Genomic DNA, 21,290 nt, shown 5'->3' with positions numbered 1-21,290 from the left:
AACAAGCCATAAAGGAATGTCTTGGTTCCTTTCAAAACCATAGCCATGGCAGCCCCTCCCTGGGGCCTCCTCTGCTGGGAACAGAAGGGCTGAAAGCATTTCCAGAAAAGCTGTGCTGGCTGGGAAATTCCCATTCAATCTGGTCCCAGGGTCCAAAGTCACAGCGGATGGCCTTGTTCCTTTTTTGGGGGGTGGGGGGTGGGGGGGGGCTTGCTGTCGGCACAGGCAGACAATGGCTTCTGCTTCATCTCAAAGGTCGAATCTGGACTCAGTGTAGTCGCTTTTCTCACAAAGCCCAACAATCACTCTCACTTTCCTGGACAGGCATTTCTAGCACTGAATTTTCAATTTGGAGATTTGGGGGTGTCCCCCGATACCCCACACTGGACCAGTGCACATGCCTCTGGTCCAGATAGAAAGGAAAATGATTGGCGATTGCTGAGAAGGCGAAGAGGCTTCCATTTTGACCAAGCCATTCATTGTCATCTGTTTGCCTCTGCTGGGGGGACACTTGACATTTGCACAGTTGCTCAGTTTCTTTCAAGGGTACGATGCTTCTCTTGCCTTTCAAATCCCTTCACGTGGTCAGCCTCGCTTTTATCATGTGTGGTTGGGAAGGTGAACTCCGACAAAGCCTCCAGAACATGGTCTGGGACCATATTACATGACACAGTACTTCCTTCTTCACCCCCAAACCCCACCATCTGAGGACCCGCAGAAAGAAGTGATTTAGGGGTGAGCACACGTACTAAATGTCACATCCAGCGACAAGAGTGCTTCACAGGGGGTCAGGAGATGGAGCCTCAATTCCTCACAAGTTAGCTCAGTCAGAAAGACGGCTGTCTCCCTGGGCACCTGGGGCCCGGAAGGGCGGCTGAAAGAGCCTGGAGGCCTCGGTCTCCCAGCACAGGACGGAGCGGCCGTCCCTGGCTGTGCCTGGCCTGGCGACAGACTCACAGGGTTTTCCCCACACGTCTGCCATGTCCTCCCCTCCCTGCACCCCAAAGCACCACAGGCACAAGGAGGTGCCCATCTGCCCAGCAGTCCACCAGGCCCAGAAGCTCCTCGGGGACACGCAGAGGCTCTCTGCAGCCTCAGCCAGCTTACCTGCCCTGGGAGGCCTGGGCCACACCTGGAGAAAGCAGACAGCTCTCCCCCTGCCTGCACTCGGTCACTCCTCTGTAGCCTGAGCAACCCCCACCCCCATACTTCACAGGAATCCCCAACCAAGGCACAGAACCCTCAAACCTCTATGGAAGAACGGCAAAGCACTGCACCTTACATAATACTTTTTCCACAAGCAGAACCAGGCCCACATCTTACCTCAATTTAGAATCGGGTTTTAAGTGTTTATTTATAGGCATCACAAAAGCACCACTCGTGGACGGTGGCGGAATCAGGGCTCTGGGCTCCTGTCCACCACAATTCATTAGCATTCGTTTCATGTCTGTCTTGTCTAATTTCCCAGGCAGCATTTTAAATCAACAGCAAGGTCACCACCACTTGGAACCAGCACCACTTTCCATTTTCTCCAAAGAAAAACAGGAATTTTCTCTTCCGGGCAGCAGTGCCGTCCCCCATCCTCTCAGGGGCCCCCGTCACTTGCGCTGGCTAAAGCTGGGTTGTGTCATGTTGATGGCCTGCGTCCCTGCACACACGGTTCACCTTAAAGACACACTGTGAGTGCAGGGACCTGGGGAGGGCCTGGGGGGGGGGTGTCAGCTGTCATCTCCCCAGCTGGCTCTGAGACCATCACCTGGCCAGGCACAGCCGGGAGGGCTCACTTCATCCCAGCAACCAGAATGAACACAAAGAAGCAAACACAGTTTGGACCACGCAGCTTTTCTCAGCCATGAGGGCCTGGCCGTTGCTACTCCTGCCAATCACATGTCCCTGTCTTCCTTCTACCCCTCTGGAGGCACCGAGGGCCGGGTTACTTCCCCTGTCCCTCTTGGCCATTTGTGACTAGAGAGAAACCCAAGAGCCTGCTCTTTTTCTGGAGATACACAACGGAAACTGGAATAATCTCCTAATCGTTGTCGCTCTCCAGGCTGCACAGGTCTCCCCACAAGGTTAAAACACTCCACTTTCCAAGTTGTTAGCCCATCCTCAAGTGTTTTTTGTTTGTTTGTTTGTTTGTTTTTGCAGGGGGAGGAGGGATAGGTTATCCTGTAGTCCCACTTCCCAGGGAAGTCATGACACCCAAAGTCACGGCCGCCTGGGAGATTCCGTGCAGGCTCTTTCTGTCCACAGGCTGCCGACCGGATGCCCCAGGGTCCAGTGGCCCCAGCCCCGGGAACCAGTACACAAAGAAGGGCCCTCGCCTGGGGTGCTGACTCCACAGCAGAATTGGGGCACTTCCAGTAAATAGCTCTTCAGCTGCCTGACTTCAAAAGTCACATGGTTCTGTTCTCTTATCAACACTGGTGCCGAGAACGTTGGCATTTGGTTTCAGGATTAATTAACTTTGGCACAGGATGTCACTTAAACCGCCATCGTGGGGTCTCTATTATTCTACACGCCCATTTCTGGCAACAAATTGGATCTACGATCAAACAGAGCTGTTGAAATGCCATGTTTCCAGATGCCTGGAAGGGAAACCGAAATTCTAAATATTACTTAGACTGGATGGTTCAGAAACTTGTTGCTAGCCTTTGATATTATGTCAGGGGAGGCAGTGGGAGATTCCAGATCCAGAAACGATCTGCAGGGTCTAACGGTGACCCCAGCGGCTGGGAGCGGACCCGAGAGAGGAAGCCACTTAGGCTAAGTGAAGGGGGACGGCCCCCGATAGGCCAGCCCATGACACCGGCCTGAGCCCGAGACGGTGCTGTGCTGGGGGAGTGGGTATCCGAACCAATCGTAAGGCCACACTCACAGTTTCACTCCCAGACCTGGAAGCTGTCCTGGGAGTAAGGAGGGGACAAAGGTGGACGTGTCCAGGGCAGAGGCCGGGGTGCCTGCACGGCAGAATCACCACCCGCTGTCGTAACGGCACGGCCTCCTCCAGCTGACGAGGGCTACAGCCGAATTTCCTTAAGCTAATGTACGAGCCTGTGCTTTGTAAGGGGCTGGGGCTGGGCACACAGGCTTGGATACCCGGGATGTTACGGATGGGGATAGAACAAGCAGCACCTACTGAGCAATAACCCAGACTCAACGACACACTCGCTGATGTAAGACCCTGGCCACACCAAGCAGAGGCCCAAGGATGGTGCATGGTCCGTGGCCAGAGGGATGGCAGAAGGTCAGGGGCATCGGAGGACACCAGAGGCAGCTCAGCTATGGCTCTTCCCGGGACCAGCCTAGTGGCTGCAGCCCGCACCAAAGTCTGATATTCATGGGACTGTCAGCACGGATGCATGAAGGAAAGCTTGGAATGTGGCTTCACGCTCGTGTGGCCTCCGTGGGCCAGCCCAGGTGGCCACGGGGCTCATCTGTACCTCAGGAGGGGTCAGGCAGCTGGCGGGGAAGCTGCGGCACAAGGGGGCTTCCTGAAACGTGGCACTGCAGCTCGGTGAAGCCGCCCCAGGGGGGCGCAGCAAATTGGCCCAGGGTCCCACAGGTGTGGCTGGAACCACACGATAGGATTTCGGGGGCGTGTGCGTGCTTCCAGGTTTATTATGGGGCAGGATGGGGGGTCTGCTGCTTTCTGAGAGGACACACAGGGACAGTGCTCAGTGGGGCACAGTAGGGTCATTCCAGGGGAAAGAAAGGGGGCCCCAAGGAACCACCCCAAGAACTGGCCACAGACCACTGACAATGGGGCACAGGGGCTGGGCTCAGAGAGGGGCTCCGGGTCCTAAGCGAGATGCACGGGGAGGACACAGCCCCAGGGATGATGGGAGGGGGTGTGGGGGCCATGACGGTAAAGCTGGGGATGCTTCGGCCTGAATGGACACCAATGGGCTGTTCCCACGGGAACATCTCAAATTCTGAAGAACTGAGTCCCCTGGCTGGATGCAAGGTAAAGTCCTCAAACTCTAAAAACTCTATCATGAATACCAGCATGTCTTATGTTTCTCCTTCGGGGCAAAAAGCTGAATCTTTAGAACAAAAACCTCAAACCTCATGATTCTCGTTTCTCCAAATGTTTTGGGAACAAACTGCATTTATAATTCATCTTCAAAGATCTCACAGTTTCAAACACAATGACTGTGGTAGAGAAGCTGCCTCCTGAACACGCTGTTTAAAATAATTAAGAATAATGTAGAATATTGCATGTTAACTGTAATTGAAAAATAAATTTTAAAGCATGATGAAGAACAACATGCAAATTGCTACTGTTAAAATGGTCAAAAATATCCATTCTTGGAATTTTATTTTTCAAAGCCTGGAGGTGACGGGCCAGAGAGAACGTGTAATCTTTTGCCACCAGATTCCTCGGTTTGGCACGGTCCTTATTTCCTGTCCCAGATGTGAATCCAGAGGCTTGTCGTACATGATTAGCTTACTGAGTGGGGACCCTTCTTGCAATGTGACTCTGTGTGTCCTCCCAGGGGGCCTGTGCAGCCACCTGAAGGCAGAGCTGGGGGTAGAGATGTGGAGTATTCCGACACATTTCAAAACCCAGAAATGTGCTCTAAACCCAAAGTGGCTAGAACATGCGGTGTCTCTACCTTACCTTTTCCATCTTTGGTTTTACATGAATCCCCTGAGGCCCTGCCAAACAAACCTAGGGGTCCCCCCAGCAGGGCCGAGCTACTGCTTTAATGTTGGGATTGGAACTAAAGGTGCCGGGGTCCAAAGGTGACTTAACTTTCTGCAAAACTGCCCTTGAACAGCCGACAGTTTCTGATCAGGGTGTTTACACGTCCATATCCAATGCCGTTCTCCTGTGAGTCTCCACATCAAATCAGCCTTGTGTTTGGGAGTTCTTGCCTGGCTTTGGGGGCGAGAGGACAGCGCAACCCTGCGTATGAAAAACCATAACTCAGGGATGAAAGTGGTGCCGGGAAATGCAGGGGTCTAGGGGAAAGGGGAGGTTTGCAGGGTGGGCCTGGCCAGGTCAGCTCAACCCAGGGCATGGCAGGTGGTTCAGACGAGCCCTCCTGGCCCGCCTTTGCCTGCCTCTTTCTCATTATTATTCTCTCCTAGGCCAGCTTCCATTTTTGCTGCCTTCCAATTCCCAAGGCCCCTGGAGGAAGGCTAGAATTTTGTTTCTGTTCAGGCAGCTTGGAGATGCTGCAGGCAGGGTTCTACAGGTGGCTGAGAGCCACAGAGAAGCACTGTCTGCCACTCTGACCGAGCGAGGACACAGTGCCGAGAGCCCTGGGCGAGCTGACGAAGTGTGGGCGTGGTCTGCTGTGACCACGAGGACCTAGCACCCAGGGTATTCTCAGTCCATACATGCTGAGAAGACAGGCACTGCTCACACGTGTGACCCTCTGAAGTGCCCCCCCCCCGCAGCACCAGTGTGAGGCACTGAGATCGTGTCACCCCCATTTCATAGATGCGGAAACTGAGGCACATAGAAGTCAGTAAGTAGCACGCCTAAGGCCACACAAGAAGTGCTAAAGATGAAATTTAATCCTGGCAGTTGGCCCAAGAAGCCATGCTCTTAGCTCCGACACTATGTCAGGAGGAAGAAGTAGGAAAAGACATTTATAATGCGTATGCCAAATGAAGGACTAGACTGATCCATAAGGAAATTGAAACAAGGAGCAAAAGGTATGAACCAGCAATTCGCAGAATAATACATACATTAAAAACTATATGGAAATATGTGCACATAAACACTTGAAAAGATGCTCAAACTCACTGGCAGGCAGAGAAATGCAAACAAAAACCCCCAGATAGGTACCACTTTCATGCACCAGACCGACAGAAAGTAAAAACACCAGACAATACCCAGTGCTGTCAAGAAAGAAGAGAAGGGGCGGCCGGGTGGCTCCGTGGTGAGAGCGCGAGCTCTGAGCAACAGAGTTGCAGGTTCGACTCCCGCATGGGATGGTGGGCTGCGTCCCCTGCAACTAGATTGAAAGCAGCAACTGGACTTGGAGCTGAGCTTGCGCCCTCCACAGCTAAGACTGAATAACAACAACTTGACTTGGAGCTGATGGGTCCTGGGGAAAACATACAGTTCCCCAATAAAGTTAAAAAAAAAAGAAACAAAGAAACAAGAGAAGGGGAACCCATGTGCTGCTGGGAGGCGGGGGGAAATGTTCATTATCACACCCACTTGGGAAAACAATTTGACTGCTTCTGGTAAGTTTGCAAAAGCATGTACTCTATCCCGCAGCAATTCAATGCTGGATATTCTCCAGGAGCCTGGCTCGTGGTCACATGGACAGAAACACACACACACACACGAGTATGCCTAACAGCCTTGTCTGTAGCAACAAGGAGAAGACACCATCTACACAGCCACCAACATAGAGCAGACAGACAGCTTCGTGTTTCTACAGTGAAATCCACCCAGCAGTGAAAAGGTGTGGACTACGGCTGTGTTTTCACATGGATGAAGCTCACAAACGTACCGTGAGGCAGAAAAGGTTAAGTTCCAGGAAAAAAATACAAGAGAATATCACTGAATAATGCAAAACTAAGAGACATAGGTATACGCACAGACACAAGTTATAAACACACACCAAACTCTAACAGTAGTCATCTCCATGTGGGACACAGCATAATAAATACATTAAAAAGCTATATGTAAATATGTGATGCAAGGAGGTGCAAAAGGGAGGGACTCCAGCTCTACTGGTAAGTGTGACGATTTAAAATACGTCCACAGGGGCCGGCCGAGTGGCTCAGTTGGTTAAAAGCGCAAGCTCTGAGCAACAGGGTCACTGGTTCGATTCCCACATGGGCCAGTGAGCTGTGCCCAAGCTGAGCTGCTGATGGGCGGCCGGATGGCTCAGCTGGTGAGAGCACATGCTCCTAACAGCAAGGTTTCCGGTTCAACTCCCGCATGGGATGGTGGGCTACACCCACCCGCAACTAAGATAGAACATGGCACCTTGAACTGAGCGGCGGTGAGCTGCCGACGGGCGGCAGGATGGCGACTGGACTTGGAGCTGAGCTAGCTGCGCCCTCCACAACTAAGACTGAAGGACAACTTGGCTGTGCCCCTTCCCTGATTCCCCAACACTGTTCCCCTTCCCCAATTCCCCAATTAAATCTTAAAAACATGTTCCTACATCTAGCTCACAGCCACAGAGAGGGGAGTAGAGTCCATTTTTGGAGGAGAGTATGAAACAATTTGTGGACACTTTTGTGCCAAGTGGGGACCTGGGCTGGCAACATGTGATGACTTCCTGTTTTGACAAGTTACCTGCCACCTTTGACCTCATAGGTGCTGGAACCGCAACCCACACACAAGGCTGCCTTTGGTTTGAATGATGTATTTCCTTACTGCTTTCAGTTTTAAACATAGATTAGTACAACCTGGGTCATCGCCGATGCTGGCAGGTCACTGAGGCCTCTATTCCGTGTCTGGGGACCAAGCTGGGTGTCAGCTCTGCAGGCCGTTCAGTGCTGTCACGGAGCCTGAGAAGCGAGCTTCCTCTCAGTTCACCCACAGTGTCCTTGAGAAGGTGGCGTGCTGCCTCGTTCTAGCCTCGCTTCAGCATGATGATTTGCTGTTTTGTTTTCTTTTGTTTGAGTCCATCTTTATCAAGTTATTTTCCCATTACCAGACTTTACATAAGACCAGAGGACTTTGAGGACCAAATATAAGTCCTCTGTGACCAAAGCAGAAATACACACAATCAGAATATCCCTATGAACCTGCCTTAGGAGGAAGCTGATACAAGAGAAGAGAGGGGTGAGGAAAAGAAACTGGACCCGTGGTTATAAAGTCGAGCTGCTGAATCAAGCCCTGCCTGAAACCATCAATCTAGACTGTTCAATTACACCAGAAAAAGTTTAGGTCACTGTGGCATGGGTTTTCTATTATTCATCCTAAGCATCTCCATGGATGACAAAACTGAGGCCCAGGGAGGTAATGTGACTCTCTCAGCCCAGAAAGCAACAGAATGGAAGCACTGTGTGTTCGTTGTAGTGTACAAAAACATCCTTAATACTTTACAAGCGTAGAGGCAGGGCCATAATCAAAATCTAGCAGAAATTAGATTTAACACAATCCGATCGTTTTGACTTCTCCAAAACCAACAGAACAAGCCTACATGGTCAGTGGGGATTTTACCAAATGTGTAGGCCAAATGGCCCGGTTTACAAGGAACATTTTTGCACCATCTCCTCTGTCTGACAGCAGCTGTGAGCCTGGCTCAGATTCTGGTGTTTACAGGAAATCTCCAGGCAGCATTCAGACAGATGTTATCTTCATCAACCTCAGAAACGGTTCTGGCCGTCAGTTGGCTATGCTTGTGTTGGCTTGCTGTTCTCTCTTTCTTTTTTCCTTTTTTAATGCCTGACACAGAGATCCACGGAGGATGAGCGAAACCATTTCTGACCTGCACTGCCCGTCTGTTTAGACCTGAGGATGTGAGGACCCAGAGGCAAGTGACTGGCTCAGAGTCACAGCTGGGGCCCAACGGGGGCTCTAGGTCCCTTTTCCTCCGCACTGAGCCGCCTGCCCGAGAGATGTGCCATGTGGAACACCACCTGCTCACACGGGCCTGGTGGCACGTCACAAGTCCCGGGGCCCAGGTGACCTCGGAGAAGCGGGAGCTTCGAGTTGCCCACGACCCCTGCATGCCTCCGGACAGCAGCCACCCACACCGAGAGGAGCCCCACTGGGGACACAAGCAAGGGGGCGGGGGCCTCCAGAAGAGATTTCCGCTTCATAACCGCCCAACAGGAAGAGCCCAGCAGCAGCAGCGTGGAAGGCTCCGGAAACCCACAGGAGTCACATTCCACTTGGGAAAGCTGTGCCTGTCTCCCGAGTCCACTTTGCTCTCTGTTCGTAGACCTTGCGTCTTTCCACGTGTCCAAACTTGGAGGGGGGCCCAGCTCAACTGGCCTCACCACTGCCATCCACCACCTTAGCCAGCCTCGCCCCCTCCCCAGCCTGGATGCCAGCACACCTGGCTCTCCCAGGTCACCCAGGACAGGGCTGTGCAGCACACTTCAGTGCCGTGCGTGGTTCCTCCAAACCCTGAGATGAGTGACACAGGACAAGGTGTGTTCCCCCTTCCATGTCCCACCTTCTCCCTGGTGAGGCCTCCAGGAGATGCTCACCTGTTTCTGACACGAGGAGGCCACTCGCTTTCTATCTTTCTTGGCCACAGCAGAAGGTGACACTAGCTCCTGGGCGGCAGAAACTGGTCTCCCCCGAATGAAGAGCAGACATCTTGCCACCCTGGGGAGCAAAGGCCCTGCTGAGACCTGTGCTGCCTGCACCTGAGCCGTGCCGGGGCCTCCCACACACCCTGGCTGTACAGCAGCAGCTCTGGCTCCACTGTGGCCCAGCGGCCCTCAGGTGGCACAGCTGTGGGAGCTAAGAACCTGGGGTGATGGTGGGGCGGGTGGCCACCCTGGTATACAGAGCATAGGCCGGCCCACTAGTGTTTGATGGACCAGTGGATAGACCAATGGACACAGGATCTGCTCCAGGAACTGACATTCTGAGAGGGGCTTAGGGTGGGGAGAGGGGATTATACCCAAGCTTGCCAGGTGACGACCTACAGCCACCTGATGACACAGACAGGGAGAGGGGTTTCAGGGGGATGGGAGATGAAGAAACACAAGGCTCCATCTCAGGAGAAGGGTCCCCCACAGCTTCCATGCCATGTGCCCCCACTGAAGCCACGCTGCCCTGAGAACCGCTGGCAGTCCTGCAGAGCTGAGAGGGGGCCTTGCAGCCCCTGCCCAGGTGGGTCGAAGACTATCACAGAATGCTAGAGGCACCACACACTGGCCAGGCAGGGGCCGACTGGCTCGCCACAGGACGAAGGCCCAAGGGGGATTCCATCAGACACCGTTTGCACTCAGTGTTGACAGGAGAGAGGACCAGGGCCTGCGAGGGATAAGAACTGGGGCATGGGGCAGAATGGCCAGCAAAGGAGAGGGCTGGGGAAAGGAAAACTGGGCGAAGGCAGGACCCACAGAGAAAGCGCCCTGGATGTGCGTTCTAAGCGGCGAGGGAGGTGTGAGGGGCGTGGAGGCCGGGCCTGGAATCGGTCTGGAGCCAGGCAGGAGGTGTGGCTGGGAGATACGAACACTGCACCCTGGCAGGTGCTCAGAGCTTGCTTCCTGGAAGACGAGCTGGCCATAGTTACTGCTACAACCTCAGCCACGCTGAAGCCACAGTGAGCGGAGCGGGTCAGACCCCTAGGATGTTAGGATCTTAATGTCCCCTCACCTGCCAGGCGCAGAGCCCTTTGCACTAATCAAATGCTGAGGCCCGTTAAGCAGTTCAGGCCCAAGTCTCAGCGTGTCTGGAAACATGCGATGCAGCTCCTGGAGGGAGAACCCTGTCCCCCGCCTGCTGCGTTTTGGGCTGGAGGGAGCTACTCCCTTCCAGGGGACAAACCTGCCGATGTGAAGGGACGCGAACCTCACCCGAGGATCACAAAGAGCCTCGAGGTTGATGCTGTCGCAACTCACAAGCGGCCAAAACAACTCTTTTATGCTTTAAAGGACAGTGGGAAAAACAGCCCCCCTTAGAAACATAGCACTCACGCCTCCCGTGTGAGCTCGCAATGGGGTCCCCTGAGGGTCCCATCATTAGAACACTCCAACCCTGCTCCCGGGGTGTGCCACTGCCAGGTGGGGGCAAGACACACCACAGCTGCCCTGGCCCCATGAACTGTGGGTGGCACCCCCTTCCGAACATGCACCCGTGTTTCAGAGAACTCCGGGGCTCCAAATACCGCGTCATCTAAACAAAGATGACCACAGGCGGCGTCCTGCTTTCTGAGACAATGAAGGTGAACGCCGCTTAGAACGCACATCCTGCAGTCTGGTAAGGACAAGCTGGGGGTGACACGAACAAACCAGTGACCTATCCAGATGTATAAGAGGGACCCCTTTGAATAAGAAGAAGTGGCAGACAGAGGGAGGAAAACAGACGCCACCCACCCAGCAGCCCTTCCCAGCTTGGCCTCCCACATCCTCTTGACACACATTTGTTTTGTTTTTGTTGTCCTCGTGTGTCAGCTTTGGGCAACGGGGCTCAGAGTGGCTACGTCCGGTTGGCACAGTCACACGGCACCTGAGCGTCGGAACTGGGATTTGAATGGACACCTGCCCGAGTCTACAGCCCGAGCTGCCCTTCCTGCCTCTGGACTGAAGGTGGGGCCGACAGGTAAGGGGGTGCAGTGGCCCAACAGTGGCGGGTTTGGCATCCAGTCCTTTCTGCCTGCTGTTTGGTGTTTCTGTGCTAGGGAGCGAGGTATTCTCTAGAAAGGTTGTGAGCAGGACAGGGGCTTGAAACAGGCACACATCTGGAAGGCGCCTCACTTTCCCCAATTACAGAACACTCCAGCGGGCAGATGTGCTGGACAGAGGCCACCAAGGGAGCCTGGAAGCAGCCCCCCGCACCCCGCAGCTGAGCGTGCCCTACAGTTTTTCCTCCTGAACCAGGATCTCTCACACACAGCATTCATCTCCATCACAGGACAGCAGGTGGCTGGATCCCAGCCACGGAACCAAGGAGTCCCATGTCTGCACATCCAAGGCAGGGAGTAAGGCCAGAGGACTATTCATTCGAATGGGGGCATGGGGGTGGGGGGACCTCACACACTCACAGATAAGAAGAACAACGGTGGTGTTGGAGAACGCTGACCAGTGACGTGAGGTTTCTCTCTGCATTCTGAATGGACTTTAACTATTACGGTTAGAAAGCTGCCCGCTAGTAACCCACCAGGACTAGGTGTCATGGGTGAGCATTAACAAGACCAGCCAGCCGCAGATCACATGTCTGACATAAGTCGCTCTCCAAAACAGGGCGGTGCTGAATGATCCAAAACAACCCCTGTACTTAAAGACGAAGAAAGACAGGACGAGAAAGGTCAATGATAGGCCTTGTGTACACGGATGCAAAAATCCTACATAAAACATTAGCCGAGTGAACCCAGCAATTTCTAAGCAAACACATCACAATGAAGTACGGACTTATCCCAGGAATGTTCAAGTTGGTGGAATATTAGAAAATCTATTAATGCAATCACCATATTTACAGATCACCTCGATCGATGCAGAAAAGCCATGTCATAAAATTCAATACACATTCATAACTAAAGGTGGAAAAAACTTTGCAAATGAGGACCAGAAGGGGCCCTCCTTAACAAACAATGGGCATCTGGCACGACCTATACAAGGTGTGATCAAAAGACACGATGAATGTTTAAATTTTTAAAAATTATTACAGTAAAAGACACATTGCCATTAATGCCCCTCAAAATACTCCTCCTCGCTTCGAACACACTTATCCCATCGTTCCTGCCCCTTTCTGAAGCAGTTCTGGAAGTCCTCTTTCATGAGGGTCTTTAGTTGCGTTGTCATGGCTGCCTCGATGTCCTGAATCATTTTGACTTTGGGGAAGAGCCAGAAGTCACACGGTGCCAGACCCAGTCAATAAGGTGGATGAGGACACACCATGTTTTTATTTGACAGAAACTGCCGTATACCAGAAGTGATGTGTGACAAGGAGCATTGTCATGATGGAGGATGATTTATGGCAAACTTTTAAATGTTCCTTCTCTCAACTGTAGCTCACACCCGACGGACTGCACTGAACAAGTTGAAACTTGTCACACACTGTTACCAAGGTTCAACGCACTGCTTCCTTTATTGAAGATCCCTGCCTTTCCGTTGGATGGCACTTGGCAGCAGCATTCACTGTATGTTTTAATCACACCCTACTTAATGGTGGACCATTAGATATGGCCCCACAGAAAGAAGTCAGACAAGGCTTCACAGCATCAGTACTTCTGACTAACACTGTCCCATTGCTCATGACCAAAGAAATAAGAAAAGAAAAAGAAATCAAAGGATGAAGACGGGCATGGATGACATCCGACTGGCATTATTTGCAGGGGACGTGCTGTCCACAGAGAAAATCCAAGAGACCCTCCAATCTACCCAGCAAGGTGGCTGGACAGCAGATCAACATACACACTCAACAACCACCACAAAGGTCATTTCCAAAGAGATGCCCCAAGACACATACCTAGGAATCAATCTAATGTAAAAAAATACCAGACCTTTACAGAAAAACACCTATCACTTTATTGAATGACATAAAAGAAAACCTATTGAAATAAGATCTCCATATACTAGGGCCGGTTGAATGGTGCGTTGGTTAAGAGTTGGCTTGGGACGCCAGCTCTGAGCAGCAGGGTCCTGGTTCTGATCCCACATGAGGGCCAGTGATGCTGTGCCCTCTACAGCTAAGATGGTGAGCAACAGCTCAACCTGGAGCTGGGCTGCAGTGAGTCACCAGCGACGGTGTAGGCTGCAGTGGGGATGGCCAGCAGCAGGAGTGCGCTTTCGTGAGCTACCGTGAGCCGCCATCCAATGGCCAGCGAGTGACTGACACACCCGGGAAGAGCGCAATGATAATACCAACATGGGCCAGTGAAGCAACATCCTCCACAACTAGACTGAAGAACAAAAAAGGAACAGCAACTTTGTCTGTTTCCCTTCCCCGATTCCCCAATGCTGTTCCCCTCCACCAATTCCCCAATTTAAAAAAAAAATCTTTTAAAAAAAAAAAGATGTCCATATACTATAAGCATGTTTTTATTTGGGGTACTGTTTTCTGAGTAAATTCCTCTCCTTCTGCGTAAATTGATGGGATGGCTGAGTCAAGGTCAGTGCAGATCCACTGGGGTCCATGTTGTCCTCCCCTTTAGGGGCTGGAGCACTTTCTCTGCAGCACAATCTCGCCAAAAGAAACTGCTGTCACACTTAGATTTTTGTATCGCGGCATAATTTTCACTCACATTTCTCTTACGTGAAGGGTTGAATATCTTTGCATACACTTAAAAGACCACTTGCATTTATTTCTCTGTAACTAGCTATTCGCATCTTTTACCCATTTCCTAATGGGTTTCGGTCTTTTCCTTTTATTCTTTATTCACTCTTTATGGTTTAGGGAAATGAGTTTGGTGTGTGATTTAAGTTGCAATTATTTTTCCCTGGTTGATTGTTTGTTTTTTCACTTTGCTTATGGAGTTCTCCACCTTAGATGAAGGCTTTCTCCCCCCCGCAATACAACAGAACTTATCAATCTTTTCTTACTTTGCTTTTGGATTTTGAATAATTTCCCCCAGCTACAGCTTATAAAAGAATTTATCTGTGTTTTCTTCCAGTACTTAGAGTAACTATCTATCTATCTAGAGCAGCGGTTCTCAACCTGTGGGTCGCGACCCCTTTGGGGGTTGAACGACCCTTTCACAGGGGTTGCCTAAGACCATCGGAAAGCAAAAAGATATTTACATTACGATTCATAACAGTAGCAAAATTACAGTTATAGAGTAGCAATGAAAATAATTTTATGGTTGGGGTCACCACAACATGAGGAACTGTATTAAGGGGTCGCGGCATTAGGAAGGCTGAGAACCTCTGATCTAGAGGCATTTGAAATGTATGCTGGTAGATGTTAAAAGATATCAATTAAATTTTATCTTCATCCAAATGGCTATTGTGAGATCATGAAAATATATATTGGTCTCTACCCCCGTTTCTGGCACAGAGCTCCTAAGTGATAAGAGCATTAGGAGCGTCTTTTGTTCTAATATTTGATCTTTGATCTCAGTTACTAACACAGGGCTCCTGACACCCTTGGAATTTCCCGGGTGATAGGAAAGGCTCTGCTCTAATGAGGCGACTCTGGGTGGTTCCTGGGCGGGGGCTGGTCTCAGGAGAGTACCAGGCGGGATTAGAAGCTTGGAATTTTCAGTCCTCCCTGCACTCTCTTGAGCAGGGGGAGGGGCTGGAAATGCACCATGCCTGGGGGATGCAGCCTCCATGAAATCCCAACAGTTTCGAGCTGGGGAGCTTCCAGATGGTGAACACATCTACCCCATCTATCATGGGGACAGAAGCAACCCACACACCCCAGCAGCCACACACCCACACCCATCCACACACGTGAACACACCCACAGACACACAGACACACACACACACACACACACACACACACAGCCGCACCAACCCCACCCCAACTCCATGGGGACAGAAGTTCCTGCACTCAGGACCAGACCTCGCCCTACTAATCTCTTCACCTGTGACCTTTATCAGGTCCTTTAACAAACTGGTGAATGTGTTTCCCTGGCTTCTGTGAGCTGCTCCAGCAAATTACTGAACTCAAGGAGGGGTCGTGGGAACCTGAGGTTCACAACCAACCGGTCAGAAGAACAGGTGACAACCTGGACTTGGAAATGGCGCCTGACGTGGAGTGGGAACAGTCCTGTGAGATCTGACACTATTTCCAGGTGAAAAATGTCAGAATTCAGTTAAACTGTAGGACAGCCAAGCTGGTGTCACAGAGCATGGCTTGACGTGGGGAGAAAAAAAGGAAACCCACACATCTGGTGTCAGCAGTGCTGTGAGTGAGGGACAACATGAGAGAGTAAAGGAGGCACGTGGGGGCGAGAACCGGGTTTTTTCCTGCTCAGGAGGAAGGACTGCATTTTCCCCGTTCAGCTATCCAGCTGTTCCCAAACCATTTTTAATCTTAGTTGCGGCAGCTCAGCTCAGGCGCAGCTCACTGGCCCATGTGGGAATCGAACTGGCGACCCTGTTGCTCAGAGCTCGTGCTCTTAACCAACTCAGCCACTCGACCGGCCTCCCCAAACCATTTATAAAAAGGTCCTCTCTACCTAACATTTTATTTAAGAATTTTACGCCAACATTGCTAAGTGAGATTAGTATGTAGGCTTCTTTTATGGAATAATCTTGCGGTTTCCATCTTTTTCTATTCTCTAGAATAATTTATGTAGCATTGAGACTATCCATTCTTTGAAGATGCGATAGCTTCTCCTGTGAAGCTATATAGGTTTAGAGATTTTTCTATTATTTTTTTTCCAATGGAAATTGGTTTGTTTAAACTTTATGTGTCTACTGGGGTCAGTTTGGGTAATTACATTTTCCCAGATAAGCACCCTTTTATCCAGGTCTTCACATTTATTTGCACAGTATCATAAAATGTAGCTTCTAATGATTTTTTTAACGTGCCCTGTTTTCTTGATTATTTCCCTTTTGTCATTTCTCATTTTGTTTATCTGTGCACGCTCTTTAGTGGTTTGTTCAATTGATTTTTTCCCCTAAGAATCAGCAATTTATATGTTTATTAGTTCTGCTGTTTTCTTCTGTTCTAATTCATGACTTTCCAACTTTACTCTTATTTCTGTCTTTCTTCTCTCACTCTGTTCCAATATTTTGAGTTAGATTTTTTGTTTGTTTTTGTTTTAATTTTTTATTTATTTTTATTTAATTTTTCAATTACAGTTAACATCCAATGTTATTTTATATTAGCTTCAGGTGCACAGCACAGTGGTCAGACATCCATATAATTTATGAAGTGAATCCCCCAATTAGCCTAGTACCCACGTGACACTGTACATAGTTATTACAATATTATTGACGATATTCCCTATGCTATATTTTACATCCCTGTGACTGTTTTGTAACTGCCAATTTGTACTTCTTAATCCCTTCACATTTCTCACCCAACCCTCCAGGACCCCTGCCCATCTGGCAACCATCAGTTTGTTCTCTGTGAGTTTGTTGCTGTTGGTTTGTTCATTTATTTTGTTTTTTAGATTCCACATATAAGTGAGATCATATGGTATTTTTCTTTCTCTGACTCATTTCACTTAGCTTAATAGGTCCATCCATGTTGTTGCAAATGGTAAGATTTCATTCTTTATTATAGCCCAGTAATATTCCACTGTATAAATGTACCACCTCTTCTTTATCCAAGTGCCTATTGATGGGCACTTAGGTTTCTTCCACATTTTGACTACTGTAAATAACACTACAAGAAAATGAAAAGACAACCTACTGAATGGGAGAAGATAGTCACCAATGATACATCCAATAAGAGGTTAATATCCAAAATTTATAAAGAACTCATAGAACTCAACACCAAGAAAACAAGCAATCCAGTTTAAAAAAAAAATGGGCAGAGTGCCTGAATAGACATTTCTCCAAGGAGAACACACAGATGGCTGGCAGACATATGAAAAGATGCTCAATGTCACTCATCATCAGAGAAATGCAAATTAAAACCACAATGAGATATCACTTCACACCTGTCAGAATAGCTATTATCAATAAATCAACAAACAACAAGAGTTGGTGAGGATGTGGAGAAAAGGGAACCCTCATGCACTGTTGATGGGATTGCAAACTGGTGCAGCCGCTATGGAAAACGTAATGGAGGTTCCTCAAAAAATTACAAATAGAACTATCGTATGACCCAGCAATTCCACTCCTGGGTATCTATCCAAAGAAATCCAAAATGCTAATTAGAAAAGATATATGCACCCCCATGTTCATTAGGTTGGATGTTTAATTCATTCATTTAATTTTTATTTTAAGGCTGTAAACATGGCTTTAATGCATCCCATAGATTGATGCATTTATAGAGTTTAATCGTGTAATTTTCCAAGTTGAAGGGCCTTTTTGTTTTTTATCTTAAGATTAACTTCTAGTTTTATCATATTGTGATAATGGAATGTTCTTTGTATCATTTGTACATTAGAGAACTTACTGAGGTTTTCTTTGTAACCTAATACGAGGTCAGACAATTAAGTTCACGAACTCATCCTAGAAAAAGTGCTACATACCTCATTGCTGAATATCACTATGGTCACCTTCAAAGTACTCCCTGTGGGAAGCTAAGTACTGACACCAGCGCCTAGTCCACCCTTTAAAGCAATTTTGGAACTCTTTTTCTGAAATGGCCATCAGAGCTGTTGTCGTATTACCCTTGATGTCCTGAATGTCATCAAAATGTCTTCCTTTCAATATTTCCTTTATCTTTGAGTAAAGAAAGAAGTCACTGGGGGCCAGATCAGGTGAGTAGGGAGGGTGTTCCAATACAGTTATTTGTTCTCCAAATTAACTGCTGTAGAGAATGCATGACAAGTAAAACAAATGTGCTTATTTGAAGCTGAGGTATGTTACTAAAATGCAAAAATGCAACAGTATGAGGGAAAATTGCTTCAAAATCAGACCAACTACAGGTTTTTTTCAGGAGGAGCACTTTTTTTTTTTTGACTGACATCTTTTAACAGGGCTGGTGATAATAAATAGTGATAATAAAAAAACAGACCAACTTTTAGTCAGTTTGTTACTGTTTTATCTATGGATCTTGCAATTCCTTAGTGCCTGCGTCCAGGGCAGACACTCTTTCACCCCCGACGCACCGTTGATTCTAGTAGATTCTATAAATGGGGCTGCTGGGTATCATATCCTTTTGGTTCTTCATCTTTGAACTGTTTTATTCCTGAAATGTTGGTACTTAAAGGACACTTGGCTGGATATAAAATCCTTAGTTCACACTTTCTTTTCTTGAGTTGCTTGGAAATGTTGTACCCCTGTTGTCCTGCACTGGATGTCCTCGTCCCAGAGATTGAGGCAACCTGACTTTGTTTCCCAAGTAAGTAACTTGGTCACTTTGCCTGGAGGCCCAGCTGATGTTATCCTTATCTTTAAACTCCTCGGGCCTGCCGAGTGGCTCAGTTGGTTAAGGGCGCAAGCTCTGAGCAACAGGGTTGCCAGTCGATTCCCACATGGGCCAGTGAGCTGCACCCGAGCTGAGCTGCCAACAAGTGGCCGGACATGGCTCAGCTGGTGAGAGCACGTGCTCCTAACAACAAGGTTGCTGGTTTGACTCCCGCATGGGATGGTGGGCTATGCCCACCTGCAACTAAGATTGAACACGGCACCTTGAGCTGAGCAGTCACGAGCTGCTGACGGGCGACCGGATGGCAACTGGACTTGGAGCTGAGCTAGCTGCACCCTCCACAACTAAGACTGAAGGACAACAACTTGGCTGTTCCCCTTCCCCAATTCCCCAATAAAATCTTAAAATAATAAATTAAATTAAATCCAATCACTTCAGAGCATAAATCTTGAGTTGACCCTTCCCAGAATGAGAGTGGACTATTTCCATGTACATTCAGATCTTATTCTATTTAAAGGGAATTTTCTTGAATCCCAGTTTTAAATTTTAGTTCTGTCCCATTGCTTTGTTTTTTTTTCTTCAGGTGTCCAATTATAGGTATGTTGGCTCTTTTTCCAACAGTCACTGTTCTGAGTCCTTTCCGTCTCTCTGTTTATTTCCATTTTATTTCCTTGATTCTTTTCATTTCCATCCTTATTTTATTTTCAGTTGCAACAACTGTCCCCTTGAGCGCTTTATAACTTACTATTAATTTCAGAGACGATTTTATATTTTTCTTCAATTCCTTTCCTGAGTTTAATAAGCTCTCATTTTATATCTGCTCTCATTGATCCATTTTCAGTCTAATTTTCTAAATCCTTGACTCAGGGTGCTTTTTCACATTTGCAATTGCTTGTGAATTATGTTTCACATATGTCCTTATATTTCTTCCTTTTTTTTTAAGATTTTATTGGGGAATTGGGGGAGGGAACAGCGCTGGGGAACTGGGGAAGGAGAACAGACAAGTTGCTGTCCTTTTGTTCAGTCTAGTTGTGGAGGACGTCGCTTCACTGGCCCATGTTGGTATTGTGATCATTGCGCTCTTCGCGGGTAAGGCAGATCAGTCACCAGCCATTGGACGGTCGCTCATGGCGGCTCCCAGCAGCCTACACCATCACCGGCGACTCACGGCAGCCCAGCTCCAGGTCGAGCTGTTGTTCACCATCTTAGCTGTAGGGGGCGCAGTGTCACTGGCCCATATGGGATCTGAACCAGCGGCCCTGCTGCTAAGAGCTCACGCTCTCAAGCCAACTCTTAACCAACGAGCCATTCGGCCCCTTGTCCTTGTATTTCTTAACTGGTTCCATATGCTTAAATATTTTGAGACGCATTTCTGTTCTTTTTTTCTTACAGTAACAGTGTATGGACGCTAAGTTTGTTTGAATTTCTACTTACTTTCAATTCACCAGTGTGCCAGGACCAGCAATAGCGGAGATTCGCAGGTGCAGTAAGCAGGAAAGGGCTAGTGTGGCTGAGAGCTTAGCTCAGGTCTGTCCTCTTCTCCTAGACTCTGAAGGAGAGTTTCTTTCTTTTTTTAAAAAAGATTTTATTAGGGAATTGGAGAAGGGAACACTGTTGGGGAATTGGGGAAGGGGAGCTTTGTGTTTTTTCCAGGACCCATCAGCTCCAAGTCAAGTTGTTGTCCTTCAGTCTTAGTTGTGGTGGGCGCAAGCTCAGCTCCAAGTCCAGTTGCTGCTTTCAGTCTAGTTGTGTGTGTGTGTGTGTGTGTGTGTGTGTGTGTGTGTGTGGTGGGGGGAGTAGCCCACCATTCCATGTGGGAGTTGAACTGGAAACCTTGTTGTTAGGAGCACATGCTCTCACCAGCTGAGCCATCCTGTCACCTGTTGGCAGCTCAGCAGCAGCTCAGCTCAGGCGCACCTCACTGGCCCATGGGGGGAATCGAACCGGCTATCCTGTTTCTCAGAGCTTGTGCTCTAACCAACTGCGCCACCCAGCCGGCCCTGAAGAAGAGTTTCTTTAACAGCAGTGGAGATTTTCCTTCTCCTCCTCCCCGTCGCCTCCTCTGTTTCCCTGCTTTCCCAGTCTTGTTCCTGGAGGCTCTGTTGTGTCACTGAAGTCCTTACCTTCAGCGATTCTTTCTTCCCTTTCACACCAGGCCTCCAGGGACCCTCGCTTTCCAGGGAATGTCCCTCTGGCCCCACACACTGTGTAGACAGCTGATCCCTTTACTTCTTCAACAGCCAATACTCCAAGTGACCACATCTCAGGCCCCTTCTTCGCATGTCCCTGTGAAGGGCAGGCTCTCGCTGTCTCCCTCATGTTGTATGAAGTTTTCTAAAACTCGCCTTCCTGATGACAGAACTATGGGACATTAGGATGCATTTTACAGGCTCCTATAAACATGGCAAGATGCAGACCTGGACTTTACTCCACAGAAAAAGCAAACAGTGTTTCCAAAGTTTTCCTTTAAAAATAGTAGTCGCCGTAGTAATGATAATAATAATAACAGTCATGCTAACAGAGGTCAGAAACTGCATGTATCTGTGTATGACTTTCAAAACCACTGCCACATGCGCTCAGGACTCTAACAGGCTGTACAGTACGTGTTGTACTATTTGGGTATCGCCAGATAATGCGAAGGTTTTTGTTTTTTAAAGATTTTTATTGGGGAATTGGGGGATGGGAACAGCGCTGGGGAATTGGGGAAAGGGGAACAGACAAGTTGCTGTCCTTTTGTTCTT

General features: G+C 48.9%; 2 protein-coding genes across 4 annotated transcripts in view; both read right to left on the bottom strand.

Moving 5' to 3' along the window:
• The window catches only part of APBA2 (amyloid beta precursor protein binding family A member 2), a 179,199-nt gene that overhangs the window by 87,444 nt on the left and 70,465 nt on the right, over positions 1 to 21,290 (bottom strand). The window lies entirely within an intron of this gene.
• Positions 8,482 to 21,290, bottom strand: part of LOC109372173 (uncharacterized) — an 89,031-nt gene continuing 76,222 nt past the window's right edge. Inside the window, exons 6-7 of the mRNA XM_019625151.1 lie at positions 9,335 to 9,411; positions 8,482 to 8,699 (exon numbers count right to left, since the gene is read on the bottom strand). Coding sequence (XP_019480696.1) covers positions 8,482 to 8,699; positions 9,335 to 9,411 — 295 coding nt within the window. The remainder of the gene's footprint in view (positions 8,700 to 9,334; positions 9,412 to 21,290) is intronic.

Source organism: Hipposideros armiger, unplaced genomic scaffold (genome assembly GCF_001890085.2).
Source record: "Hipposideros armiger isolate ML-2016 unplaced genomic scaffold, ASM189008v1 scaffold_617, whole genome shotgun sequence".
Classification (NCBI taxonomy): Eukaryota; Metazoa; Chordata; class Mammalia; order Chiroptera; family Hipposideridae; genus Hipposideros; species Hipposideros armiger.
This window is presented reverse-complemented; position numbering and strand designations above follow the sequence as displayed.